The sequence below is a fragment of the Thamnophis sirtalis genome, unplaced genomic scaffold (genome assembly GCF_051295495.1).
Source record: "Thamnophis sirtalis isolate CommonGarterSnake01/CBP01778 unplaced genomic scaffold, rThaSir2_p1.2 scaffold_13, whole genome shotgun sequence".
In the NCBI taxonomy this organism is placed as follows: Eukaryota; Metazoa; Chordata; class Lepidosauria; order Squamata; family Natricidae; genus Thamnophis; species Thamnophis sirtalis.
The window spans coordinates 18,397,035-18,416,620 of NW_028261393.1; the positions used below are offsets into that span (position 1 = coordinate 18,397,035).

The 19,586-nt window shown below is 41.2% G+C and overlaps 1 protein-coding gene across 1 annotated transcript in view; it reads right to left on the minus strand.

The window, feature by feature from the left end:
• The window catches only part of ARID1A (AT-rich interaction domain 1A), an 86,725-nt gene that overhangs the window by 7,342 nt on the left and 59,797 nt on the right, over positions 1–19,586 (minus strand). Inside the window, exons 5-17 of the mRNA XM_087727349.1 lie at positions 15,739–15,979; positions 14,715–14,804; positions 14,138–14,305; positions 11,850–12,162; positions 10,912–11,057; positions 10,706–10,815; positions 7,257–7,466; positions 6,624–6,828; positions 2,456–2,588; positions 1,771–1,943; positions 1,303–1,444; positions 621–746; positions 428–521 (exon numbers count right to left, since the gene is read on the minus strand). Coding sequence (XP_087583475.1) covers positions 428–521; positions 621–746; positions 1,303–1,444; positions 1,771–1,943; positions 2,456–2,588; positions 6,624–6,828; positions 7,257–7,466; positions 10,706–10,815; positions 10,912–11,057; positions 11,850–12,162; positions 14,138–14,305; positions 14,715–14,804; positions 15,739–15,979 — 2,151 coding nt within the window. The remainder of the gene's footprint in view (positions 1–427; positions 522–620; positions 747–1,302; positions 1,445–1,770; positions 1,944–2,455; positions 2,589–6,623; positions 6,829–7,256; positions 7,467–10,705; positions 10,816–10,911; positions 11,058–11,849; positions 12,163–14,137; positions 14,306–14,714; positions 14,805–15,738; positions 15,980–19,586) is intronic.

A 19,586-nucleotide genomic window follows, 5' to 3' on the forward strand; every position in this document is an offset into this window, starting at 1 on the left:
TCTTCACAATAAAACATTCCCATAGGAAAGCCTTCTGAATAACTAAATCCTGGTTTAGTGGGACAGGCCAACCTTGAGGATTATAAATATCCCTAACATGCAATTATATTTTAGATCTTTGATTGCAAATCAGTACAAATGTCCCTTATATATACTGCTAGCATGCAAAGAATTACTATAATGAGTCAAAGGTTCTTTATTGAAGAATGCTATTGTTTGGTTTCCTGTCCACAGCATGAAACATGAAAGCTTCAATAAAGTCCTAGAGATATTCCTCCTGGTCTTGACCTGAGGAAGCCTGGTGTTTGTGACACTAAGCCACAGTCTCTTTCGCAAACAATATTGACTTGCGCTTTACGATTCCTCATCAGATCGCAACTATTAAGGCTCTCTTTTCAAACAAGCTTTGAAATTGCTGGGAGCTCACCTGTTGTGGCTGATATAAGGTGGACTGTTGGCTAGGAAAGGGACTGCCAGAGGATGTACCTTGAGTAGGGAAGTGATTGCTAAAGGAATCATGCCTACAAGGGGGGAAAAAAAGTTTTTTTTAAAAAAAAAATATCTCCAGATATAGTAAATAGTATGAAATCCACCTATGGAGAAGGGGTTTTAGAACTGACCGTTGCTGTGGTTGTTGAGAATAGCGGCTTGGAGAATACATTCCTGAATCCGGAGTGGAAGGCAAGATGTTGGGCTGCGGTGTTCCAGTTCCCAAGCTGGCTTCAGGTCCCATCCCTGCTTCGGTTCTATAGCAAGACAACATCTACACTTACAAGAAATAATTGTAGGCCTCCTTTATGGAAGTTAAAGCCTCAAAGAGAGCCCTGCTACTGGAAATAAAATCTTATAGGCTACACAACTCTTGTTTACACCCGAGTATTGCTGTGTTGTGCAACTACAGGTATAATTTAACAAGTCGCTTGAATGGTGAATATATTAGGGGTTTTAAAGACCTTTTTTAGACTCTACATTTAAAAGTCTGGGGGAGTTTGTACTTGCTGTCTCGGGAAACAGGTAAAATAGCACCTGATCTTTTACAGCTTCTAGTCATATTAATGTAATAGTACTATCCTTCAAGCCTTTATTTGCTTGTAATTCAGTCCTCTTATCAAATGCTTGCATTTTACAAACACCTGCAAGGCTAATTCTCAGCTATACAAACATTGGAATTTGAAAGGCTTTCTTTCTTGATGATGGCAGTGGAATTAAAATGAATAAACTTACCCCAAATAAGAACATCTGCTTAAATAAGAACTATGTGGTACAGCAAGGTAGAATCAATGCATTAGAGCAAATACTAACCTCACTCTTTCAAAATGGCTGTATGGATAATGTTGCCTCGGTCCCATCGCCATATTACTCATTCCTGGACCTGTAGCTCGATTATAAGGATCTCCCATACCACTGTTGGGACCTTGCCCTGAGGACATAAAGGGATCACTTCCTAAAAGGAGAAAATGTAAATGATCAGCCTACAAAAAACAAGACCCAAATGGAAGATGCATGAATATGATGTTTTACTGGGCAGAGAATTAGGAGATGGGTAAATCTCAGAGGTGTTTTCATTGCTTTAGGACAGGGGTGTCAAACCTGCGGCCCGTGGGCCATATGTGTCACATGCTGGCCACGCCTACCCCCATTTCAGTGAAGGGGGGAAAGCCGCGATATGTCACATGACGACAATGCAATGACGCAAGTTTGACACCCCTGCTTTAGGAGTCTTAAGCAGTTTTAATGGCTACATGCTGGAGTATAAAAGACACCAATCACCTTTTCTCATACTGCCATATGGATCCTTATTTGGCTCATAGGACATGCGACCCATCATGTCGGAAGTATTCATGCTGGGCTGGTACCCTGGATTTGGAGTCATGGAGTTCCTCTTCTGGAAAGTAGGGTCACTGCCGTCGGGAAAGGCATCCTGAAGGCCTACTGAGTTACTCCTGATCCAACAAAAGGAGGAACATTTCAACTTAAAAAGTTGAACACCACTGCAACGAATTCACAATTCCATACTCCACTACCAAGGCTGTAACAAGCTGCTAGAAGTTGTTACATTTGTTGGTATACAGCACAGGGGTCGGCAACCTGCAGCTCTGCAACCGCATGTGGCTCTTTCATCCCTCTGCGGCAGCTCCGTCACTGATCAGTGCCACAGTTTTGAGGAGCTTCTGGGGGGGTTTTTGGGGGGGGGAGCACGGCATACCAGGAAGAGACTCTATGGCAAGGTGCGGGTTTTCTGATCGACTCCACAATTGATAGGGCTTTCAGTTAGGACAGGTAGAGGAAAAAGGACACAGCTATAGAAGGAGACTCTATGGTAGGGGAACTGGACTTCCAGTTGGCTCCAGAATTGAACAGGGAGCTTCTGGTTAGGACATTTGTGGCTCTTTGAGTGTTTAAGCTTGCCAACCCCTGGTATAGCAGTAGAAAGCAGAAAGTGACTGGGGATTACCTGATGCCTTGCAAGGGTGCCATTTGACTATGCGGTGTCGATGCAGGAGTTGGGGGCTTCAAGTCTCCTCCTTCAGCCATGGAGCTACTAGTGGACTGAGGTGTCTGAGGACCTTGCATGGAGCCTGAACCTGCTGCAAGAAGAGAATGGAGGCATCAACCACATGGTGATTTGAAAGAGCTATGGACATATGACTAGGAAAGAAGGGATGACATGCTATACAATTCCCTATGCAAATTCATTCATAGCACCTGGGGTGGAGGGAGGGAGCTGTTAAATTTTAACTGATTAAGAGATCACGCATTCCTAATTTTAATTGGAAAACACGCTGCTCGGTGGTTCTAATCCCTAGCGCCGCGTAACAGAGTGAGCTCCCATTACTTGTCCCAGCTTCTGCCAACCTAGCAGTTTGAAAGCACCTAAAAAATGCAAGTAGAAAAACAGAAACCACCTTTGGTGGAAAGGGAACAGCGTTCCGTGCGTCTTCGGCGTTAAGTCATGCAGGCCACATGACCACGGAGACGTCTTCGGACAGCGCTGGCTCTTCGGCTTTGAAACGGAGAAGAGTACTGCCCCCTAGAGTCGGTAACGGCTAGCACGTATGTGTGAGGGGAACCTTTAGCTTTAGGTATGACTCTATAATTCTGCAACATAGTTCTAAGTCACAAGAACCCATAAAATTTGCCCCAAACAAATCTTCATGGCAACAGACAAAAGAGATTGGAAGGGCTTTTCTTGATACAAGACAATTTTTTTAAAAAACGCCTTAAAAACTAGAGATAGCAAGGAAACAATCGGGCTGATGTAGTTCATCTACAGTCTCAAAGGTAGCCTGGCTGAGGTCTCTGCACTCCTAGCAGCCAGCCAGAGTCAAACTCTCAATTAAGATTTCCATTAGTTACCATTTCAACACTGATATCCCTTTGCCTAGCCTGGCAAGTTGATGAGTCATTTCAGCTTTTCATTAAAATCCTCTAGAGGTCATGTGCAGGTCATGTTTGTTTATGCCCCACCTTCAGGGCACCCTCTCCCTCTGCTCCCTCCCAGTCTGGGGACCTCTCAGGAGAAGGCAGGCAGGGCAGCGGAAGCCCAGCAGGGAGCTTCATTCATAACCCCTCCCCCACCCTCTTCCCCATTCATTAGCCTTTCAGCTCCATTCCTTTCCCCTGGGAATCCAAGAAGCAAAGTCTCAGCTGCATTCTAATACACTCACATCAGCAGGAAGAGATTTCAAGGCATTCCCTGCCTCGCTGCCATTTGTTGTTCCTCCCCACCCCCTGCGGTCCACACACCCCTCCCAACTCACAAATTTACAAACTGCTGGAAGGGTGCCAATTCCACACACTCTGAACTCTTGAGTCTAACTGGCTGCACTTCCCAAGGCGCATGAGGCTATTCATTCATAACCAAAGCCAAAAAAAAAGGCTGAAAGAGGTGGCAGACGGCAACAGAAGAGAGCTCAGGCTACAGCGGTCCAGGAGACCAGATCTAATCCACGAAACAGAATGGATCTCCCTGCTGTAAAGGCGGCCAGTTTGGCATGTGCTAGAAGGATGCTTCCAATCACATAGCCGGACTCTGGACAGTCAAGTACTTTTCCCGTACAAGGATGGTCTTCTGACATGTACTCCAGTGCACCAAGCATCTCTATCCAATAACAAATGTATTAGCAGAAAGTTATGACAAATCTAGACAGCATACTAAAAAGCAGACATCACCCTGCCAACAAAAGTGCCTATAGTCAAGGCTATGGTTTTCCCAGTTGCAATATATGGCTGAGCACCAAAGAATGGAGGCCTTTGAACTCTGGTGCTGGAGAAGACTCCTGCGACTCCCTTGGACTGCAAGGTGATCAAACCTGTCAGTCCTAGAGGAGATCAACCCTGATTGCTCTTTAGAAGGCCAGATCCTGAAGAGGAAGCTCAAAATACTTTGGCCACCTAATGAGAAGGAAGGACAACCTGGAGAAGAGCCACGTGCTGGGAAAGATTGAGGGCAAAAGAAGAAGGGGACATCAGAAAATGAGGTGGCTGGATGGAGTCACTGAAGCAGTTGGTGTGAGCTTAAATGGACTCCAAAGGATGGTAGAGGACAAGAAGGCCTGGAGGTCTTCCTGTCCATTGGGTCCAACATTATCCATTGTGTCGCAATGGGACAGACACAACTTTGCAACTAACAACAACATATGAATGAAAGCACCATAGGACTTCACATGAAAGAGGCATGCAGGTGTCAAGAAGCTCAATAATCAGTGTTCAATCTTTAAAACAGGCAGAATTATCCTGAATAAGCTATGGTAGTTTAAGTGTTATCACAGTGTAGGAAGTACAGTAAGCACCCCTTAGTTGACACAAACAGATGAGGGGAATTTTTGCCTAACAATCCAGAAAGCCAACAGCAAAATAAGGTCACAATGCTGGGCTGGATTGACTAAACCAGGTGAACTTCGCCTTCAATTTTCACCGAAAGATTCGCTCAAAATGCTTTGCACCACTAAATTGCAAAACCAGAGCAAGATGGAATAGGAAAGACATATACCCAAAGGGGACAAAAATGGGAAGGACGTGTCATTTTGGGCTAAGATAACAAAGCTATTAGATATCCTGAGATTGGAACAAGAAAGAATAAACTGTACACCTGAGTATAGCTACGGTGGCGCAGTGGTTAGAGTGCAGTACTGAAGGCTACTTCTGCTGACTGTCGGCTGCCTGCAATTTGGCAGTTCAAATCTCACCAGGCTCAAGGTTGACTCAGCCTTCCATCCTTCCCAGGTGGGTAAAATGAGGTGGGTAAAATGAGGACCCAGATTGTTGGGGACAAGAGGCTGACTCTGTAAACAGCTTAGAGAGGGCTGTAAAAGCACTGTAAAGCAATATATAAGTCTAAGTGCTAAGGACCTACTGAAAATTATCAAGTATCTATAATCAATAATAGAAAGCAGGATCCTTGGCTCAACATCCCCCCTCCCCCTGCCCTTCTTATTAATCTGTCCATTCAAGCCTTCACTTTTAGTCCATTCTTTTAGAATTTGGTTCTCCCAGCCCCACCCTTTGTCCTTTATCCGGTGGACATTATTTCCTCACTTTCATCTCTCCTTTCTCTATTATTAGGAATAGTTTTTGCTGGTCCACTGCTCAGATAATCAAGAACATTTCTCTTCTAAAGAAAACCCTTTGTGATAAAAGTAGAACTACTATTCCGTCTGAGTTAATTTGGAAATATATTGGTTTCCCCGAAATCACTGCAATCGCTAAAAGTCTCCACCATAGAAAATAATTCACACTCTCGCTACAGACACTGCCCGTTACTTAGTTGAAGACAAACATTATAAGCATGAAATAAACTACGCATGTTGAAATCCTTTTGCATTCAAACTAGAGGCTCGCGATGAATAGCTTTACATTAAATTCATCACTTTAACCCAGGAGATTATACATTCTGGATCTTAAAATACAGGATGTCATATTCTACACATTATAATATAGCTGAAGCTAATGGGAAAAATCTGTTGGATAACTTTGTCACCTGTTTCGACCTTTGTGTACAATACCAGTTTGTCATTTTTTTTCCTACTTGTCTCTCTTCGACACTTTGTCTGGAGCAAGGATGTCAAACTCGGTTTAATTGAGGGCCACATCAGGGTTGTGTTTGACCTTGGGGGGGGGGGGAGCTAAGCTGGGCATTGCCAGCTTAACATCACTCATATTGGGGGTGCCTGTGGTGCCTACAGTGATCTGCCAGCGAAAACAGAGCTCGGGAGGGTTGCGAGCTCCATTTTCACTGGCAGAAAGCCATCGAGCCAAAAATGGAGCTCCGGAAGGCCGCACGTTTTTACTGGCAGAGCCACCACGGGCTGGTCCTTCGCTGCTCCCAGGGCAGCCCTGCAGGCCAAATCTAAAAACACCATAGGCTGGATCCAGCCTGCAGGCCTTAAGTTTGACATCCCTGGTCTGGAGCAAGGAGACAGCTCTTTATCTAAAGTCCAAAAATGAAATCCATGAAAATAGCACGCACCAAGGTTTATATATTTAGTTTGAAAATGTTCAAATGGAAATTTAGGATCCTTTGAGCATCTATAGTTTATTTGTAGATGCTGCTGTCTACTGGAAATTTATCTGCTGTGGACAGCTAAAATACTCAGTGGGCTGTAGAAAGCAATCTGACTCACCTGGAGATGGAGGCTGTATTTTGGTCTGTGATTTCTTGTTATCCGTTGCAAAGATGTCTGGGGGAGGATCTTCACCTCGTTCAATCTTGCACTCAAAAGCATAAAGACACTGGATATACTGCTTCTTCAGAGAGCTTGCTGCACTGCTAGAGGTGCCCACATTCAAATTGGTAGCTAACTCCCGCCATTTCTTGTTCTTGTTAACCTGCATAAAGCCAGAAGTGCCAAATATTTTTCCCTTTGAATCCAAATCTCTCACAACCCTTCCTAAAGTGTACAATAAAAGCAATAACAGCAGTCTCTCAAAAATAAACAAGAGACGGGAATAAAGCTTTTGGGGAAGGGGAGAGGCAACTTCCCTTCTGGTAGTTACACTTAACAATGGATTAAAAGGAAATCATTAGCAATTTAGCCGCTATTGGTTGTGATGAAGTGGAAAGTAACTTTTTTTACATATTTCTTTTCTTTTTCTTGGCTGTATACTTTACTATACCTTTTTTATTTTTAATTCTTTTCTGTTTTCTTTTTGTTTGTACGGTGGCAACTTTTTAAGTGGAAAAAGAGGCTTCAAGTGTCCACTTCAAGTATCCTTCTTAAAACTGCTATAAGAACGCCCCACTGTGCGTTACTCACCTGAGTCAGCCCTCCAATCTCCTTTACAGAAATGTAGAGTCGATACAGGTCTAAAGGTTTCCTTCCAACTGCTGGAAGATTGGTCATTCCCATTGCTTTCTCTTCAGCGAAGGCTAAATAACGATCTACCCACATCTTTCTCTCTGGTTCACCACCCAGCTCATATAATTTAGTAATCTTTTCGTTTGTAGTGGTGGAGGAACTGGATTTCTAGAGAAAGAAGAAAGGAAGTGGTGAATTAGAAAAATGACACAACACTTAGAAGCACAATGAAAGAAAATCTAAACCTCCTGAGATCCTCTCATAAAGCAGGAAAAAGTAGTATTCCATCATAGCACACACCTATTACACTTACCCAGCACAATGAAAAGGAGTATAGCAATAGCACATAGATTTATATGCCGCTTCATGGTGCTTTATATACCCTCTTTAAGTGGTTTAGAGTCAGCATATTGCCCTCAAAAATCTGGGCCCTCATTTTATCGACCTCAGGATGGAAGGCTGAGTCAACCTTGTGCTGTTCAGGATCGAACTGCTGGCAGTCAGCGGAATTAACCCGCAATACTGTATTCTAACACACTGCCACTACGATATAAGTTTAAAAGGGGGGAAATGATGCAACTGATATGCTTCAAAGGTATACATAATAATGTTACTGAAGCCTGCTAGAAGAAGCACTAACCGCAAAACCAGGAAGAACCAATCCTTATTTCCCATTGGAAGAAATTCCACAATCAAGATACTGCTACTAAAAAGGACCTACTTCCAATATCATGTACAGACAATCCCCAGATACAAATGTCTTTAGGTTAAATCTGTAGGTAAGTCAGAACAGTTATTTAGACGTTAGTCAATACGGTATTAACAGCAACATGATCCAGCTTAAAATGGCGGATGGCATTCTACTTCCTTGAACTGATAAAGCTGTTCAATGTTTTTATGAGTGCCACATTGTTTCCATGTGCATGCAGTCATAATTTATTAAGTAGTTAACTCAATTTTTAATATAATAGGTTTTGTAGCAGTCTTTCATAAATTTGAGTTATTGGTAATTCAGATGTTTTTAACCCAGCAGCTGCCTGTAGCTTTTTTAGGTAAAGAGACATTCAGTACCTTCCTTGTAAAACTGTTAAAATTTTATCTGTTTCTGCTGAATTAGAAGAAGCAGCTATCAGATTTCCCAATTGTAAGTTGGTTAGAGCTTTATAGACTAAAAGCAACATATGGAATAAATTGAGCCTGGAAATATTTTTTTCTTTGTTAACAGAACATTGTATTATCTGAAATACACTCAAAATTATTATGGAAATTAAATAATATTTTAGTATTTAAGGTTTTCCTGAAAAAACCCAATCCCACAAAAGTAGTATACTTCTGGGGAAAATCCTGTAAATGCTTTAATGCTTCACTGAATTTAAGAAACGGTGACCAAAATAATACCCAAAACTTGTTGGAATTGTCATATTACATTTATATTGAATTTTTTTTTTTCTTCTGAGTGTTTTCCTATACACAACCCAGAGTATTGCTTTTGAGGCATAAAACCTCACACCATCAAGAACAAGCAATCTAAGGATTGTCACTTCCCATGTTAGACATCCTTCTTAAGAAGAGGTATAACTGAAGCTAAGCTCTAGCCAGATATACCTGCCTAAAACAATGGTCATTTTTATGGAATGGGAAAGTTTTCCCTTTCCCCAATTCATTTTGGGCAATTAATGATTCTGCATTTATACTAACTGGTTTGTTTTTCTGCTTTTCTATTCGTTTGGGGCTTTTCTATTCAGTTTGAGGAGATTCTTTCCTGCTTTGTTGACAATTCAAAATGCTCTGCATTTTCTTTTATTATGCCAGCAGCTGGTGGTACCCGTTTTATTCACAGCTTATTTTTTTATTTGCTTTTTAATACAGTATCTTGAGGATATGTAAGAATCTGAATATGATGGGAGGAGCAAGGTATAAAACTTGTGGAAAGTTTTTTTTAAAAAACTTCAATAAAATAGCATCTGTATAAATGAGCGTTTAAAATAAATATACAAACAAACCTAGAGAATCTATGCTTCAGGACACTAAGTAACATGGTTCTGAAAGTAAAGCCAATTGCAAAAACATAAGGCAGATTTCCCAACATTTGTAAACTGAGGAGCATCCTGGGAACTTTGAGAACATGGTATGAGTACTCTCACAATATGGCTGCCACGGAGAGGGAAATTTCTGCATTCACAAAATGGATGCCATAGTAGAGAAAGACATAGCATCATCTGACCACAAGGCAAACTAGTAAAGGTCCTCCATTCTACTCAAAGATACTCAAACGTTTTGTTCAAGTCAAGGGATTTCTTTCCAGGCCACAGGATACTTCCCATTATCCACTTTATCTTTTACTGACATGCTTCCCCCCAAAAGAAACAAACAAAGAATTGTACCTCCCTAACATTTTTAATCTCTAAAAATGCGGGAGGGGGGAAGGGAATTCTACAATTTTATAAATTAATATTTGATGCCGGTGGTGGTGGTTGTTGGTTTAGGTTTTTTTATCGTACCAATTTTCTATTTAATTTTAATTAACAGTATTTAATAGTTTTTCACCTAAATTTCTGTATTCATTTTACATTAGTCTTGAATTGTTTTCATTAACCAATGCATTTTTAAACTTTTACAGTCTCAGTTAATGCTGAGACAGTTTCCTAGTCTTCTCATTAATATTATGGTGAATCTGTCCTTCATATCAGGGAATTGAGTTGTTAATCTCACAGAGAAGCTTAGCTGCCACTGATATCCTGAAAAACTTCCCATGGAAACTAAGACAACCCCAAAAGCCATTTCATTGCCTTCACAAAAATTAGAATGTGATCCCTAAGACACACCGAATAAGAATGAAGTAATGTCAAGAGGAAATATGATTGTCAGGCAGGCCAGAATACTTCAGTCCCATTCACGCTATATGGATGTGCCACAAATTGCAATAGAGGCAAAACCTCTCCTCAAATCAAGGTTTCTCCTTCCAGGATGCTACAGATGAACCTTTAAATCCCGGCTGTGAATTAACCACAGAATCCCATGTTTCTCCTCTCTTGATACCCAATCCCCATTTCTTGCCTTAAACAAGAAAGGCTAACTAGGACTATCAGGAATATGAGTTTTGAAAGTATGTGTATTTTCTGTTTGGATAGCCCTGCCAATGCTAAATTAGGCCCAATTAACAAGGCTGATACTGAAAGAGGCACAAGAAATGGGAGTGTTGAAGAAAAAACAGCAACCCCACTGTTAATTAAGCTTTAAGTTCCAAGTTGTTCACCAATATTTTGAGTAAAGCTCAATTATCAGTTATAAAGGATATTCTAATCAAGAACTTCTTTGAAATCCCTTAAAAACCTAATTTGACTCACTGAGATACAAGGCACTTTTATTTAAAATCAATTTGGGGTTTCTTTTTTTTTTTTTTTTACCTTTGACTTGGATTCAGCTTTTGGTGTTCCATCTGCTTTATTGTTCATTTTTGCTGCAGGTGTTAATTTAACATCTCCAAGCCCCATCATTTCAGGACTTGCAGCCATCCCTAAAGAAAATCAAGACGTCAACATAATCATGTTTATTAGTGGGTCATCACAAAATCCAGAACACTTGAGAAGCGACTGAGTAACATATGCCTCACCTGCAGAATTGTTGGCCATATTCCCACCCATTTGATATGGCGGACCCTGGGGATTCAGCATGCCAGCCATGCTATTAATTCCTTGGCCATAGGGAGGGCCAGTTCCCATCATTCCTCCTTGGTTAATGTGAGGGTAACTAGATGGCCTAAAAAGCAACACAACTTGATTATATACTATACCAAACAACATTATTTTATTAATTAACATTAGATGGGGAGAAATGAATCCCTATGGAGTCTGACCGTCATTGATAGAAAATTTTAATTGTTATATCTCCTGCCAAAAGATCTCCAGCAAAGAAGGACATTGCATGCAAAAGAATCATCAGGAAAATTGTTAACTCTTAACTCTCCTGCAATACATTTATTGCACAAGTGCTGATGAAGCTACAGACAGAAGTCTGGAGACATTTGCCTTGCCTCAGCTATTAAGTGCCCATATCCACAACTACTATTGCTTGGTTAACTGAAACTGCTGAAGGAGAACACATTGACACACAGTCTTCATCAAATTTCTGCAGCCTTCAGGTCTGAAATTATCAGGTGTTTGACTCTCATCCCCTTTCATACCCAAATTTCATTTTTAAAAGAGAGAACTAACATGCCTTAGCCTGACTTACAGATTATATATAACAATGCAAAATTTAAGAAACATTGCTTTAGAACAGGAGTCCACAATCTGTGGGCCATGGCCTATTCGTAACTGGGCCATGTGAGTGGCGCGCTGGTGCATGTGTGCTCTTGCAGTGGCACTCGCGCTCATGGTGGACACCAGCACTCATGCCCACCACTCACACAAATGAAGCTGTAAGTGCCCACCCCTCACACAAATCCATCCCCTCTTCCCCCCTCCCCAGGCTGCCAACTGGGAAAGGTTGAGGGAACGCTACTTTAGAAAGATTAAGACCCAGGAAAGAACACTTCAACCTAGCCCTTACCTATTCTGGATTGAGTTGACAGCAGCATGCATAGCAGCAGCAGCGGCTTCTTGTGCTTTCCTACCACCTGGTGGAGGACACATCCCACTTCCTACTTGGGGAGGCATGGCGGTCATGTTGGGTCCATAAGGCCTATTGCCCATGGCAGCGTGACTCAGTCCTCTCCCTGGTGGAAGTCCAGGGTAGGGTGGTATACCGGTCTGACCATGGATCTGATTCCCTGCTCCCATTGGGTTCATGGTTCCTCCCATTCCTGGGCTGGGGTAATTTGCATTGGGCATCGCATTGTAGTTTGGCTGCCTGGGATAACCACCTAGGGGGGAAAATAAAAGCACTGAATAACATGCCGGTAAATCTGGTAGGTCTATCTGTACATTAAAGGCAGAGAGAGGGGGGGGAGGGAGGGAGAGGGAGAGGGAGAGAGGGAGAGAGAGGGAGAAAGAGAGAGAGAGAGAGAGAGAGAGAGAGAAGGGGGGAGGGGAATTTTGGCACTCCAAAAATAGATGTTCAAGTTACTGATTGTAATTCATATTAGCTCTCTCTGGAAAGAGAGCATTGAACGAGAAAACATTTTTCTGTGAATCTTTTCACCAAAGATCTGTGGACTCCACTAAGACCCATTGTCAAAGACTGAAATAAAATAAGATCTAACAGTTCAGATGACTACAATCACCACACTGAAACTAATTATACTGATCAGACAAATGTTATTTCCTGATGTTCACACATTATCTATTTTTAACTAAGGGCTTGCTGAAGAAGTCACAATTTACTACCCGCATTGGATGAATGGCTGATGAAGATGACAGAATTAGCAAAGATGACAAAGTTGACTTGTCTGATCAGTGATAAGACAATAAGTACACCCTGGAAACCCCTTATGTACTTGTTGCTGGAAAAAAAAATGAACTTATGGATTTGATGATTAGAAAGGGTAAACTATGGAAAAAAGAAAACTGTGTTGTAACCTTAGAGAGGGTAAAATAGAAATGCAGCTGGAACTGTTTTTAAAAAGATGGGAAGGCATTTCTTGATAACGTTTTTCTTTCTTTCTTTGTACTTTTTTCTCATTACTTTTCTTTTTTTCCCTTTCTTTTAAAAGCTATTGTTTTTAAAGGAGTCACAATTATGGGTGCACATATCTCAGTTAGCCAGAGGTGGCAACATATGGCCCTCAAGACTGCAAAAGTGGTGCAATTCAAGTTTCAGAAGAGGTGTGACCCCCGCCCCCCGGGAGAAGTAAGAACTCAGACAAAGAGAAAAGGAATAGGTTGCACATGAGCATATTTTTGCACCTTTTGCACAATCGCTAGATTTGTTTCTATCAATGACAGATAAGAGAGTACAGCCTGCCTAAGGAAACGTGGTTCTCAAAAAGAAAAATCTTTGTTCCCCCTTGCACAAAACCATAATGGTTGAGTTGTCGCCACATAAAGCCAAAATGAACCACAATACATTATGCCTTAGAATGAGGCAGTAACCAAAAACCATGAAGATTATCAAGCAGCACTATAGAGGATGGGTATCTCATTTGACTACCCTGTGGTAGTCAAAGTGTTGAAAATGATACTTCTGCACACCTTTTATGATTAGGCCAAAGCAGTGCAAATTGCAGTCCCAGTGATGAAGACAAAAATCACACAATATACTAGATCTAGAAAGCAATTCGTTTCATCTTCCAACAAGATAGTAAACAGGTAGCTTTTATAACAACAGATAAGAACTTTCATGTTCTCTGCTCATAAGTTTAAGTGGGTGATTTGTGTGTAATGCTAAGCTCAATACTTTTAGGACAATCCACAGCAATCCTTGGGTTGTGTAATGCCCAGATGCACAGTTACAAGATCAGAAACTTCCACTTTAGATTAACTGCAAACCAGTATATTGAATGAGATAAAACCTATTTTTCTGAAATCTTTGTTTGAAATAGGTTTCTATTCAACAAACCTAGTTAAGTCAAATTAAAACTGTTATGTTCAATTGGGCAAAATCTGCATTCCTCAGTGCTGTACTACAGGAGTAAGAGGAAGCAGTAGTGAGACATCAGACGATTGCTGAGTAAACCAGTCCTCAACCTTGGCAATTTTTAAGATGTGTGGACTGCAACACCTAGAATTGTTGGCTGGGAAATTCTGGGAGTTGAAATCCACACATCTTAAAATTGCAAAGATTTAGAGACACTGCAGTAAATGATGGGGTTTCATTACATACCAGTAATTCATGATTCTGTTTTAACTCACAAACAGTTCCAAAATATGTTTATTTTTAGTGTAAGAGCACACTCTCACCTTGGGGCCCGTACTGACCGCCCTGAGGCCCATAAGCGCCCATAGAATTTTGTTGGTACGGTCCAATCCCAGTGTGCATCTGTCCTCCAGAAGACTGACGTGGAGATAAGGCAGATCCAGGCTGAGGAGAATTATACTGGGGAATCTGTGGATTCCTCTGTATATAACCTAGTGAAGTAATAAGTAAGTTCTATAGTTAGGAAAACGTGATTATGTAGAAAGGAATATGTATTAATGTACCGACACACTTAGGCACACATTCCTATAAGTTCAGGAAGCATAGCAACGGCTTAAACCATGAAATTCTTTTGTGGCAATTTTTTATTCTTTGAAAACAGCAGGATGGGACAGCATTGTTGCTATATTAACTATTAACTCTACTGTACTTCAGAGAGGAAGCAAATCGCTTGGCTGCTTTAGGTTATTGAACAAATTACTTGACTGCATTTCAATACAATACATTGGGCAGAAGAATTAATACTTCCAAACAATTAGTCCAAGTACAAGCTTCCAAGTACTTCCAGTCACAATCATATACAGATATCCTGAAAAATCATAGAAAATGTGGCATACACACCTCTATCTGGAGCTATGGTTGACTGATTCATGGAGGAATGCAAGAGGCTATCTGATTGGCCACTCGGTGGTCGAGGTGGCATTTGGTTGCCTAGGACAAAAAAAAAAAATTAGTTAGAGCAGTATTTCTTAATCTTGGCAAGTTTAAGGTGGGTGAACTTCAATGATGACTGGCTAGGGCATTCCGGGAGCCAAAGTCTACCCATCTTAGATTGCTAAGATTGAGAACCATTGAGTTAGACGTAACTATATTTCTTACAATGACTAATTATATATTTTGCTATCTTCCATAAAATGAGCTGAAATAGATGCAAACTTACAGATATAAATTAGAATGAGTGAGAAAAACGCTGCATTTTAGTTAATGTCCAAGTAGTTTGGGATTTAGATTTGAACTGTATTTACTGTCAAAATCTATAACATGTACACTAATAAAGGATAAGGGAATGTGACTATTATACTGAACAGTATGAGCTGTAATATTACACCATAGATGGGCAGCAGTGGTGATTTAAGAAAATTCTGCAGCCCTTCTCAAAATTAGAACTTGCGAGTGGAGCCTTGATTCCGGGTCTCGTTGCTATGATGACTCTCTAAACCAGGGTTGCCAAACTCAAGGCCCGTGGGGTGATTAGATATGACCCACGGGACCGCCCTGGAAACAATGAAGAACCAGCCTGTGGTGCTTCTGCCAGCAAAAACGAAGCTCGGGAGGGCTGTGCGTGGTGGCCCTTTTTGCTGGCAGAGGGCTGCAGGAAGCTGTCACAACTGAAAACTGAGCCGGGAGGGTCGGGGACACACACACAAGTGCTAGCGAAATAAACTACTAGCAAAAGTGGATCCGCCCCCAGCCTCTCCTGGGCCACCACAGGTGCCCCCGACACAAGTGACATCGAGCTGGCCACACAGACCAATGGTCAAATCCTAATATGGCCCTCTGTGAAATTGAGTTTGACACCCCTGCTCTAAACACTATTGTACAAAACAGTCAAAAGCAGCTTCTCGTGCCACCAGAGACATGTTACCTGGCACTGCAGCAGGAGAAAGTGGACCAGAGCGGGACTGAGCAACACTAGCTGGTGACCCAACGGGTGATGGAGAAGGTCCTCGAATGCCTGGCAAGTGCGGAGAGGTATGTGGAGAGAAAGGAGACTGAGCTGGGTTACTCTGCTCTCCTTGACTGCTGGAAATCCCTGATGTACTGACGCCAGGACTCAGTGCTCCTTCGGTACCCATAGGCAAATCATCTATTGAACCAGAGAGATCCTGCAGAGACACACAGGGAGGTATAAGCACGTCATAACAAAGAAGATGGATATGAATGCCGGTTATTTAATAAAGAGACTGTCTTCTAAGCAGACAAATGTTATGCTTTTAACATTTCCAGGTAAAAGTCGGGTACTTAATATAATTTTCAGCAAGCCACTTTTCTGAGAACTCCAGAAACCTTAAAAAGCCACATATTAAATGTTTAGTGATTGTATTTTAAGTGATTGGCCAAGGAATAGAGATGCCATTCTTCTATTATTTCCCCTTCTTATTTGTGAAACGTTCTGAAGAGCACATAAAAAAAATTCTTTCATTTTTATCCTTTAAAGGAACGTTTTCTCTCTTTAAAACCGTTGCCACCATCTATGGATAAAATGTTCAACCATTTCATTACATTCTTTTGTACCTAAGAGCTTGTTGGTATGGCTGGAGGGCCTTGGATTTGGTTGGGCCTCCAGTTTTATAACCCTTTAGGCTCTAGAGTTTCCTTTCCTGGAGCTATTTGGTGTTTGGTATATAGCATCAATCTATTCCAGGCTGAGAATTCTTATTCCTTTTCAAATAATATAAAGATAATAGCTCCTCTCTAAACAGCCTGTGCGCTGAGCAGACATGGATTTTTTTTTTGGGGGGGGGGGGAGGGATATGAGCTTCCTCTACCCTTTCAGAGACCATCACAATGTGTATCCATAAGGGATTCTTGACTGTTTCTCCTAGGATGGTGTAATCGTTTGTATTTCACTCAGTAAGCAAAGCTGAAGCTGCTATGAGTACTCAGAATTCCTGAACCTTAATTCCATGATAATCTCCATTGCTGCTGAGATCCTGTTAGATCAGAAGGAGATGGAGGGGCTGAGGACAAGCATATAAACCCACTTCCTGCTCATCAGTTTTTGCATAGCTGAGATAGTTATAACTGGTCTGTGTTAATTGTCACTGAAACTTTGTAAGAGGTCCTGGTGAAAAAAAATAATCTCTTACCTACTGTATTTTTCAGAGTATAAGACGCACCAAGATTTTGAAGAGGCAATTTTTTTTTAAAAGTGTTTGCACTCTTCAGACCTACCAAACCCCCTTCACCCCTCATTTTTTGTGAAAAACAGGGCATGCAGAGAGTTTAAGAGGCCTGCAAAGTGCTCCTGGGGGCTGATGGGAGGGGAAATTAGCAAAAATGGTCCATTGTTCATGAAAACAGGCCCATTCTTTGCCCCCCAAAAGGGCATGCATAGTCTTTAGGAGGATTGTAGAGTGCTCCTAGGGGCTGGGGGGCAAAAATGAGCAAAAAATGGCCTATTTTTTGCTTGTTTTTGCCTTCCCCAGCCCCCAGGATCACTTTGCAGGCCTCCCAAACCCTCTGCATGTCCATTTTTGTGAAGGGAGCGGGGTTTCAGGAGACCATAAATACTGTATTCAGTATATAAGACCCACCCAGATTTTCACCCTCTTTTTTGGGGGGGAAAGGTGCGTCTTATACTCCAAAAAATAAATGCAGTAGTTAAGCTAACATTTAAAAGGATCCCACAGCAAATAATGAGACAAGGAGAATGAAAAGCAGTAATAAATCTACCAGGAATCTTTAATGAGAAAATGGAGTTGACCTGAATGGGACTATATTCATTCAACCTTAAGCACAACCTCATTTGCCCTGATGTCATATATCAATTATCATGTTTTTAAAAGTCAAAATCTGTGATCCAAGAAGTTTCAAACTAAAGCTCCAATAATTAAAATTATTTGTATCTTAGACACTTGATATGATAGTTTAAATTCTATTTGCAATACAAATTAATGGGGGGGGGAGGAAATAATAATGGATACATTGAGGATACCATTGTAGGAAAGGAGGGATCTAGCAAAATATATGTTAATTAATTCTCATTTTAATGAAATTCTGTTTAGTCATTGCAAGTATAATGGTCCTACTGATACCCACTTTTGTCACCTTCTGAAGTAATAGGCAGGTCCATTCCAACAAAAAATAGCTGGAAAAAGGAACTGCATTTTACCTCAGTTTTATCACATTTGCCATGATTTATGTCAGGTGTATAATGTGATCATTACACAATAACAAAAATAACCATGCTTTTGTGTTCAATGAACATTCAAGAGCAATACAAATGACTACAGATGATCCAAAGACCTGTTACATACCAATACTCATACTGATAGCAGTGTTCCAAAGGGAGGACCCTACAAAGATGAGAGGGTCAACCTATTTTCCAAAGCACCAGAAGGCAGGACAAGAAACAATGGATGGAAACTAACGAAAGAGAGAAGCAATCTAGAACTAAGGAGAGATTTCCTAATAGTGAGAGAAATAAACCAATGGAATAGCTGGCCTCCTGAAGTTGTGGGTGCTCCAACAATGGAGATTTTTTAAAAGAGATTGGACAGCTGTTTGTCTGAAATATTATAGGGTCTCCTGCTCAAGCAGGGAGGGGATTAGACTATAGGACCTCCAAGGTCCCTTCCAACTCTATTACTATAGGTTCCATCAATATGATTGTGAAACAAAGATTGGTATTTTACACTTCTATTCTCTGACAAATTAAGGTTGAGACATGGGAACCAGGTGAAAATATGGCAAAAACTGACTAAGTGAAATATTCGTTCTGGCCTATTTCTGAAGATATCCTTATCCTTCCCCTACTCCAATACACTTAAGGAATATTAGAGTAACTAGCTCGGGAAGGAAACTGCAAGTTAGCCAGTCTAATAAAAAAAAAGCAGAGTGGAAATATCAAGAAATCCCACTTGAGCTGAATTCATTCGAGGAAGGTTTGAACAGCAAAATAGAAAGAGCTAAGAACATTTCCATTCACATTCAGCTGATCCTAAAAGAACATTTACTCGTTGCAAAAGTAATGGAGCTCTTTATGTGAGCCAGCATTACAAGGATGAATCTAGTGTAAGATCTCATAAAAACCCATTCTTCTCTGGAAAGAACCTCAAGTCATGTAGGTCCTCTTTCATGCAGACAGCTATCTTCCTGTAATTGTATTCACCATCGCAACATTACAACAATGACCATGTGGCTCCAGAAGACCCCCATCAGATGAGTTAAACTGGACAACAACGTTCACCACTGTTTACTAATACATCCCTTATCATCCATAATTTGTCACCAGTGAAATTGCAAAAGGAAAATTTGGGGAGAATTTTTGAGTTCCATCGCTGAGCAGGCCTTATTACCTCTGTAGCTAAGCTGGAGGTTTTACAGCACTTTATATCTGGATCAGCATAGCAGATAAAAGATAGGAATCCATCATTGGAAGTTTCTAAGAGGAGACTGGACAACCATTTGTCAGAAATGGTATAGGTTCTCCTGCTTAAGCAGGGAGCTGGACTGGACTAGAAGACCTTCAAGGTCCCTTCTAACTCTGTTATTCTGTTTCTGTTAAATCACAATTTCTTAAATTTGGGGGAAAAAAGAGATTTATAACAGTCTTCAATAAAAGAGTTCCAGTTGTTTTACTGTATCATCATTCATAATGTCTATAGTCCAGGAAGCTGCAACCCCCCAGGCCACAGCCCACTACCACGCCTTGGCCTATTTAGAACAGGGCTGTATGATTGGTGGGCCAGCACACAGCTCGACTTACGC